Below are 9627 nucleotides of genomic sequence, written 5' to 3' on the forward strand. Positions count from 1 at the left end.
ATCCATTTTCTGTACCGCTTTGTACCCACGGAGGTGCTGGAGCCTATCCCAGCGGTCATCGGGCCAGCGGTCATCGGGCCGGTCAGGGGACACCTTGAACCGGTTGCCAGCCAATCGCAGGGCACACAGAGACGAACAACCATCCGGACTCGCACTCACACTTAGGGGCAATTTGGAATGCTCAATCGGCCTACCAAGCATGTTTTGGGGATGTGGGAGGAAACCGGAGTGCCCGGAGAAAACCCACGCGGGCACGGGGAGAACATGCAAACTCCACACAGGGAGGGCCCGAGGTGGAATCGAACCGGCACCCTCCTAACTGTGAGGCGGAGGTGCTAACCAGTGCACCACTGAGCCGCCTTCCATACATTCACTTTCTAGCAATTTTTTTAGGGTTGCCGTTGAGCTGTTGAGGAAACGGGGGCATTGTAATACATTGTGTTCTCCTTTTTAATAATAATAATAATAATAATAATAATGATAATAATAATCGTATCCTAACCCTAACTGACACGTGTCCTTATGAATCCATTTAGTGGCCCTTTGTTTGATTCTTTTCTCCTTATCCCATTGTCTTTTCATTGGTCCAATACAAGGAGAGCTATAAGACGTGCTGCGTTGCAGGCTGGGAAACTCATTTTCTCCCATAAAGCCAAACAATCGGCCCTTTTCTCTCAGTTACCTTTTGTCTCAACTCCCGCTCCTTCGCTCTGTCTGCCCCTCCAAACTTGCAGGGCTGAAACAGGCATGATGTCACGATTGTCACATTCTTCTTCATGTGTCAGTGTTGTAGCTTAACGACCAATGGAAATATTTTTTGTAACATTGCACTAAATTCCATACTTATGCATCTCGTTGACTTGGAATTACAAGGTGAACGAGCATCACGGCTATGACAAGTTACTTTCTTATGATTAAGTGCTAACAACCTTGAATACTGAATGGTTGAGAAAAATCGTTTTGTCATGTAGTGAACATGACACATGGTAAGAGCAGTAAGCAGACATCATGCAACAATCTCTCATCATTATAAAAAGGAGTTACAATGTTGGAAATTGGTATGCGATGACTCTGCTTTCTGTACTCCCTGATGCCATTTGCTTTTTCGCCCTCTAACATCCTCACCTTCAAACACCTCGTCTCAGCCTCCAACTGTAGCTCATTTCTGTTCTCCAACTTTACAACTAAGTAGTATTCTCAGAGGGCTGCCGGTTAAATGCTAATAGCCATCATTCATTCATTATGTTGTGCTGTACATTGGCTTGCTCTCTAACCTCACTCTCTAAAACCTGTCACACCCGGAAGGCCGACCCTGCTTTGTCTACCCGTCGCTATTTAGGCTTTTTTTTTTTTTTATGGGACGCCTGACCCCCACCCACTCTAAGAAATCTGGACTTCTCGCTTTCTTTATTTCCTCTTAGTCCACTCCCTCTTGGCATGCTGCGGTAGTGTCTATTGGAGCTGAACTGAATAAAAGTGTCAGCAGACCCAATGGGTTTTTCTTTTTTATTAAGATGCATTAAGGAGCTAGCTGGGAGTTTGTGCAATTGTCAGGGAATGCGTGTGCACAGTTAAGTGCTGATCGAGAAAAGCTGTGTGTATGTGTGCGTGAGTCCTGAGAGGACGCATTAATGTACACACAAACACACAATGAGACTTGTCGAGCTTTTAATAGTAGTCGACAATAGTGTCAGACTCCCAGGGACAATAAAGTGAAAGGTGTGCAAGTGTACCACTATATGTTGTGTCATTGCAGCGCCACACAAACGGCAAGTGTGTGCGTGTGTCAGCTCATACACGCACGCACGCACGCACACACGCACGCACGCACGCACGCACGCACACACACACACACACCCCAGTCACCACAGCAAATTTCAATTAATGCTTTATAAATGCATTTTGCGCACCATAATCAGTCACTTCCTTTAGTGTTGGCAAAGAAAATTTCAGGCTTTAGTTTTTTTTCACAGTTTTGCCACGCAAACTTAGCAGACTAAATTTTAAGGTTAAAAAAAACAAAACGGGAAGAACACAACACTTCTTTTGTTCACTTGGAGAGCTGTGCAGTGTGGCACAGGAAACCAAAATGTGTGCTGTTTCAAAAGCTTGCATATGCACCTTTGTCCATTCACGTGTGTGAGTGTGTGTGTCTGTCTCATGTATACCGCTACGTATGGGTGTTTTATGTTCCTGTCCTGTTGTGTTGGAGAGACTAGGGAGTTGTGTAAGTTTATAAGAGCTTTGCTTGTTTCTTGTCCTCAATAGCTCCATTATTCATAAAATGTGTGCCAGCAGCACATGTGTGTCCATATGCGCAATATATCCCTTGCTACAGTTGTCGTACTGCGAAAAAGTCTCAGGCCCACCACGAGCTTTGTTGTTGTTTTTTATTCCTCACAGCAGTCATTTCTACATAGTCAAACAGAAAATGGTAGGCCACACACAGCAACAAGATTACACAAAACTGTGAAGAGGGGTGGTTTACGGGTAGAGGAAAAAGTAACGGCGCCTACCTGTTGTTGTGTTGCAGATGGCATTAAAATAAGATTCCACGCCCCATCATTATTCGCAAATCAGGAAGTAATCTGCTGGCTAGTCAAGAGATGGACTTAAATAGAACACAACTAGCTTTGTTTTTCTCTGTTTGGGCGTAGCGGAATCTCACGCTCTCCTGAGTGACATTATAGTTATACCATATACGGTCAATATAGTATTGCAAAAACAACAAATCTAATGGTGGCCTACTATTTTTGCACTGTACTCTATGATCACTCACACCCTGGACACGTTTTGAGTCTAAGTGAATTTTTAGTTGTTGAATGAATGTGTTTTGGCTGCATTGCAGCAAATGAAAAATAATCCATCCAGTCTCAACATCACTTAACCAATTCAGGGTCACACGGTGAAAAATAATCAAACAGTGTACAATTTTGAAAAATGGCTACTGCTGCAAGAAAGACCAACGTTGGTCCATTTTTCCTTGCGGCAAGACTCACGTATATTATTATTTTCTTTCTCAAAACAATAAATGTGCATGTCAGGACAGTATTTTGGAAAACAACTCTTCAGACATAATTTATCAGTAACATCCAAGATAATGAAGCCATTAAAGTATTCATATCCCCATATGAATGTACTTTAACCAGCTGTGCTTTAAAATAAAGCTGCTGAAGTTAAGGGAAAATCTTGTAAATGAAGCTATAAGTAGTCAAAATATGAATTAAGGGAATCATTACCAACATGGAAGTAAGAAATATCAAGCAGAGTTGCCATTGAAATCTGTAAGGTGTAATGTGATAAATCCAAGTCTTTCTCCTGAAAGACATCATTGTGGTCAGCAGACCTCAGTTTTTAAATACGTGTGTGTGTTGTGCCACAGGCTCTGTTCAATTTCTCCAATAAAACAGTCACTTGTTTAACTTGATAACTGTCACACTTGACAACAACACGCTCATTGAATGAGACGGCAACATTCGATCAAAACAAACAAGCAAAGCACAACGATTAGACAGATTATAAAACGATTATAAAACCATAACATTAAGGGCTCTATTTTCGTGAGCGGTGCAAATCAAGAGTCAAATGCACCGTGGCGCATGGTGTATTTCTGCACAGAAATGGGGTATACACGATTTTGGTAATTGTGCAAATGAGCGCAGGCTGGTAGATCTGTGAGAGGGAGGGCTGCACCTCTGTGGGAGTGGTCACAATCGAGGTCACTCAAAGCCAATCAAATGGGGTGTGCTAGTAGCGTAGCGGACTCGAGTCTTGACATGGCAGAAGCACAAAATTGAAACATGGGGACCGCCTCCTGACACCCGATCAATGAATGCCAAACTTGGCCTGCCAAATAGGCAAAAATTCATCCGGATGTGTTGGAAATTGACTTTGATAACTAGTATGGTTATGCTGGGTTATGCTTATGCTATATTCTTCTTGTCCCACCGTCATCGTCACGTGTGCGCGTGTGTACGTGTGAGGCAAATTCAGGCAATCTGTTGCTGTCCATCTCTAAATCTTGCCACTCTTTTTCTATTTGTAGATTTGGATCTGTTGCGTGTGTGACATTTTCATCCCTTCTTGGAGGTGAAAGGTGAGATCTGTTGCTTTGGGGATCTGCCAGGAGAACGCTTCCATGCCAAGACGGCAGGTGCAAAAGAAGACTGGAACTTTGGCACGATAAGGCGATACTCAACCAATGGACTCCAGTTGAATATTTGACCTTAAGACGTGTGTTAAGGGTATCCTCACATTCCCATTGCGGACTTTCAAAGAAACTGTGCCAGAATGATGACCATGATGATGATGATGGCGGCCATGATGGTCACCTGCAGCTCTCTCCTTCTTTTGGGATTGGCCGCCGCTCACGCTTCCTCTTCCAGCACTGTGACACGGTCATCTTCCTCCTCCTCTTCGTCCTCACCGCGTATGAAACTCTCATATAAAGGTAAGGCAAGAAGCTTTAAGGAATCATCCAAGTCATCTTCATTTACAGTCACTGTAATATATTATGATGTGACACCCAAGGCGGCATCCTAATAGTAAATCCATCATATGATCTTTTATTTGAGTGCCAAGGGCTTGACCTCCACCCTTACCAACTAAGAACATGATGCTGATTTCCCCTAATATAAACTCATATATAAGCCAAAATTATTTTAATTGAAAGCAGATAAATAAACAGTGTTGCTTTTTTTGTGTGTGTCGTTTGTTGATATGAAAATGTTATTTTGGTGTAAGAAAATGCAAACAGGTGTCAAAGTGGAAGTTGTTTGATTGTCCCTTTGAGTGTAGGTAGTATTGTTGTGAAGTCCTGTGTAGTAGAAGTTTCACTCATCCATCCGTTTTGTGCAGCAGTTTCCACAACACCTACCTATTTTATTTTGGGTGACAAGTTCAGCGTACCCGCTCTTGTACCCCCCAATCATACCCCGTGACGTTGTTGTTGCCAGATGGAAAGTCACAAAACCGGCACGTTGCAAGAACCAAGCAATTATATTTGTCTTTAGCTGTAAGGTACAGTTAAACTAAAATGCAAATCAAATGGATAAAATCGTAATCTTTTTTTATCTACCACATGACTTGACCACCTTCTACTGGAAAAATTATCAAAACTTCTTTCGCTGTTGGCTTTATTTCAGGTCAATTGTTTTGAGTTACTTGTTCAAAAATTTGCCCATAAATGAGATTCAAAATACAATGAAATATTCCAACTAAATCCCAATCAAAACATGCAGTTCTACAACTTCTTTTCAAGAAATACGATCAAGTGCAAAGAAATAAACAGTTCAAGTTTATTAAGTTAAGTTAAGTTTGCCTAGTTTATCGTTTTGCCTCTTTTACATTTCATTGCTAACTCTTGCACTGTGTGTATTTCTGCATCTTCTGTATATCTTGATCTCTTGTGTTTTTCTTGTGTATTTTGTATTTTACTGCTACTGGTCACAGGATTTCCCTGAAGGAGTAATCCCAAGGGATTAATAAAGTTGAGTCTAAGTCTAAGTCTAAGTCTAAGTCTAAGTCTAAGTTTAGAAATACCTTCCATTTAACTGGCGTTTTAGTCAAACCATCACACCAACGTAACTAGATAAATTAATTTAAAAAGAAAATGAAGAAGTTGTTTCGGGGGATTCAAAGAGGAAGGAAAGTAGCCTTTCATATTTTGTTACAAGGTGTAACATCCTACGTTTTTCTTTGTAGAATTGCAGCAGTTCAATGGAGTGAGGCGCTTTGAGCTGGACCGATCGTGCTGCTTTAGCGCTCTGTTGCTGGACGAGGAGCGGGGCCGACTCTTTGTTGGGGCAAAGAACTTCCTGCTGTCGCTCTCACTGGATAACATCGGCAAACAGGAGCACAAGGTTGGACAAATGATTTCAAAATGATACTTAAAGGATGGCATAAAATTGAACAAATATTGTATACTAGATTAGGCACCGTTAAACCAACGGAAAAATAATGAAGAGTCCCACTGTTGTGTTTCAGATCCACTGGCCTGCCCCTGTTGAGTGGAGGGAGGAATGTAACTGGGCTGGCAAGGATATCACAGTAAGTCTGCTCACATTGTCTAAACACAATTGTTTTCAGCATTTGCAATATCGAAGTTACATTTTGTCATTATTGGTGGGCATAATACATGTGTGCAAATATGTCGACCATTTAGAAGACTATGAAATGAAAAACAACAAATGAAGCTAATGCCGCTAAGACTGCAGCTCTGCTTACCATTTGGCTTTGATATGATCATTGCTTCAGCCAGAGTGGTTCTTTCACTCTGGAATTTTCCCTGGGATGCACTGAGAAGAGTTTAACAAAGCTTTGCTACTACAGTAAGTCACAAGTCGCTAAAAAAAAAAAAAAAAAAAAAAAAAAAAAAAAAAGTGGAGATGTCTTCCACTGATGGATGAGTGCGCGGTCCAGGGATTGAACTCACGCCCCTGGTTTTACGCTTCACACTTTCTCTAAACATACTCTGTTTCCTCCTCGTCCTTTTATTGGATGCCAACAATAGTAACTTTGATGTACCTTTATATTTCTAAACTTTGCCACATGTGTTAAATCTATATGATGATTATGTGTCTAAATTGAGAGTATCCATAGACCACACAGACTCAGATGACATTTGACATGTTCAAGTGTCTTCTGAGTGCTTTCTGTTGATGCTGTTTTCAATGCATGTAAAAGTATGTGTGTGTTGCACAAAGCCGCTATCAGCATGATTACACAGATGTAGACAACACAATGAGCACCATTCATTGACGATTTCAGGCTTCCACTTTCACCTGGACAAGAGTTTGTGCGTGTGTGTGTGTCATAATGGGACCTGTTTAGTGTCTTTCTTGCTTTTGAGTGTGTTTTTAATCAGTATCTAACAGCAACCTCTCATTTCTTAAGGCCTGACACATTCGGAACTAACCGAGCTGACCTTTCCTTGTTGACCCTAATTACCAGAACGCGTGCTTTCTCTTTCGGAAGAGGTCAGCACCTCCCCCCCTTTTGGGTCTGCCCTCCCAGTCACTTTGTTCGCACTCAATGTCTCATATTGTTGCTTCTCTCTAAATGTGCCTTCACTGGAAGAGCACCTTTGGAGCACAGTGAAGTCCGTTGTTTAACTTGAGAGGATTTCTGCTGAATTTGTTTTCACAAGGCACTGCTGTTACTGTTAATTTCCTAAAAAGATAAGATTTCACGACTACTGTATTTGTCTATTGTGTATTTTAGTTTTTTTTTTTTTTTAAGATGATTTAGATTTGTCCAAAAAAACAACAACAAGGAGCTACTCAGAATGTGGTTGTGGGCCGCATCCTCCACTTGCCCATCGCTGGTACAGACCATGGAAAATAATCCATAAAATATTGATCAGAGCTAATCTTGTGCAGATGTCCATGATTTGTTCTGGAACAAAACCTCTCCAAACAAATTAGCCCAAGGCAAAATAAGTTCTTCCAAGGTCAAACTTTTACCATGATAAAGACTGGATTGGAACTGTCAGTTTTTCAGTATAGCAACTGACTAAGTTAAGAATTATTCCCCCTACCTCTCATGTGGTCAGATTTTGGACCTGACATCCGCTTTACAATTTGCATTACTGCCATTTAGACGATGTAAGTTGAATGTTACCACCGCAATTTTTCAGTTCATGGCTGTCCTGTTCAGGATTGTTCAGCCTTGATGGTGGTTTGAATTACGTGGTAGTTGAAAAATTGAACAAAGGAGTGCTATGCACAACTGAGTCAAAAACACACACAAAATATTTCAACACTGTGGTTAACTCTGGATCACTATCTTTATCATAATTTACCACTGACCGTCCTTCAGCTTGGCCAAGGTGGGACTGCCATTATTGTGTGGATGGAGAAAAGAATGGAATGCAGCCTTGAGCCTTGCGGTGGTTGTTGGACACAGCGTGATGGATATTGAAGAAGAACTCGATTCTGGCCAAAAAAAATAAAAGAAGACTCTATAATAATACCACAAAATGTAGGTTGTAAATTCTTCAAGCATACCAAACTGGAAACAGGAACAAAGCTTAAAAAAACAATTGCAAAATATATATATATATATATATTTTTTTTAAAGTCAGCATTTTTGCTCGATATGTTTTTCTGTTTCCAAATAAATCCCACTATCATTATGGTTGTAATAAATACTATGCACAGAAATCCAAAGACCTCCAAATAAAAGAACAACATGCACTTGCAGAATAGCATGGTAAAAGAGAAATCCTTTACACTGTGGAGATTCATACAAATAATCATGCTGACTTACATGATAATTAGAAATGTAGAAAACAAATACAGTATTCACAGGGGATAAGGACAAGGCTAGCCACAGAATAGAGAAACTCTGCGTATAATAGCCGCCCATTGCGAAAGAAATTAAAAGAAAAAACAATCATTAAAAAAATTAACACAATTTAAATAAATAAATAAATAAATAACGCTGATAAATATTACATTTGTTTTCCATGACAGATAGGATAAAATGAGGCGAGGGGTAGGGGGCAGAAAAAAACTATACATTAAAATATTGGGCGGAAAAAAAATCCGCAAATAAACAAATCCATGCATGCTGAACTGTGATGATGATGATGATGATGATTCTTCTTCTTCTCATCATTATGATTATACTCAAAGTGAAAACTAAAGTGGCAACACTGCAACAGTGCAGACACTGGCCTGCCTAATCCCTTCGACCCCCTAATATCTTGTCAGTTTCATATAGAAGCATTGTTCATTTAATGTTGAAAGTATTAAATGTCCTTCTAAGAGCTATCTGGACATTCCATTGTTTGTCTTCCATGGTGTACGTATGATTTTGTGGAAGGTCACAAAATAATTATTTGTCTATTCCAGGATGAATTCATCTAAAAAATGTCCTCAGTTAGATCGTCCTGGTCGGCATATGCGATCAAAGGCATTCCTGAGCTGTGTTGTGTATCTAAAGTTTGTCCACTGGACAACCGCCACTGTATGTTCAGCCAGACGTTCTCAGGCATCAACGATGTTTCCTGGATCACAGGGAATTCCATTCTCACACGGCCAAACCGCCTCACACTCAGTCAAAACAGAGAAGGAAGACAAACAGCGCTATAGCTATTCAAGCTTTTGTCTTGTTGCAAATCGACTGGAAGTAGAGGCTTAGACGGTCCTTTTACGTTTACCACTGATCATTTGCTTGAAATTGCTTGGAAATGCGTTAAAAGAAAATACATCATTCTTATGCGTTTGTTTTCTTTAGTTGTTATTCATTGCTCATATTTTCGTTAACCGATGCCTAAAAAGGAACCAGCAATTTAGCCATCTCACTATTGTAATTGAATCAATTTGTCTAAACTCATAAAAGCAATTCCGCTGTAAAATTGTTTTATTAAAAGCAAAATATTATGTTGCTTTTTATGAAGGATAAAATATTCCATTTTGGGAACACTGGCCATCTATTGTGCACAAACATCTATGGCAATTGTACGCTGTCCAGATGGCAAGAAGTAGCGGATAATGGATGAAGTGGGGTGACTGTGTCGTTAATTGCTAGCGAGAAAGTTAAAGCAAAGACATACCACGGCAGTTAAGACACAAAAGAGTACAACCATGCTGAGGTCACAGCATGAATTGGGACTGCTGTCTC

At 40.4% G+C, this 9627-nt stretch overlaps 1 protein-coding gene across 3 annotated transcripts in view; it reads left to right on the plus strand.

Annotated features, from left to right (window-relative positions):
• The window catches only part of sema3b (sema domain, immunoglobulin domain (Ig), short basic domain, secreted, (semaphorin) 3B), a 48599-nt gene that overhangs the window by 30247 nt on the left and 8725 nt on the right, over positions 1-9627 (plus strand). For all 3 annotated transcript variants that reach the window (XM_049753666.2, XM_049753665.2, XM_049753664.2), the window contains exons 2-4: positions 4046-4450; positions 5704-5861; positions 5986-6048. In XM_049753666.2, coding sequence (XP_049609623.1) covers positions 4291-4450; positions 5704-5861; positions 5986-6048 — 381 coding nt within the window. In that variant the 5' untranslated portion in view covers positions 4046-4290. The remainder of the gene's footprint in view (positions 1-4045; positions 4451-5703; positions 5862-5985; positions 6049-9627) is intronic.

The sequence above is a fragment of the Syngnathus scovelli genome, chromosome 2 (genome assembly GCF_024217435.2).
Source record: "Syngnathus scovelli strain Florida chromosome 2, RoL_Ssco_1.2, whole genome shotgun sequence".
NCBI lineage: Eukaryota > Metazoa > Chordata > Actinopteri > Syngnathiformes > Syngnathidae > Syngnathus > Syngnathus scovelli.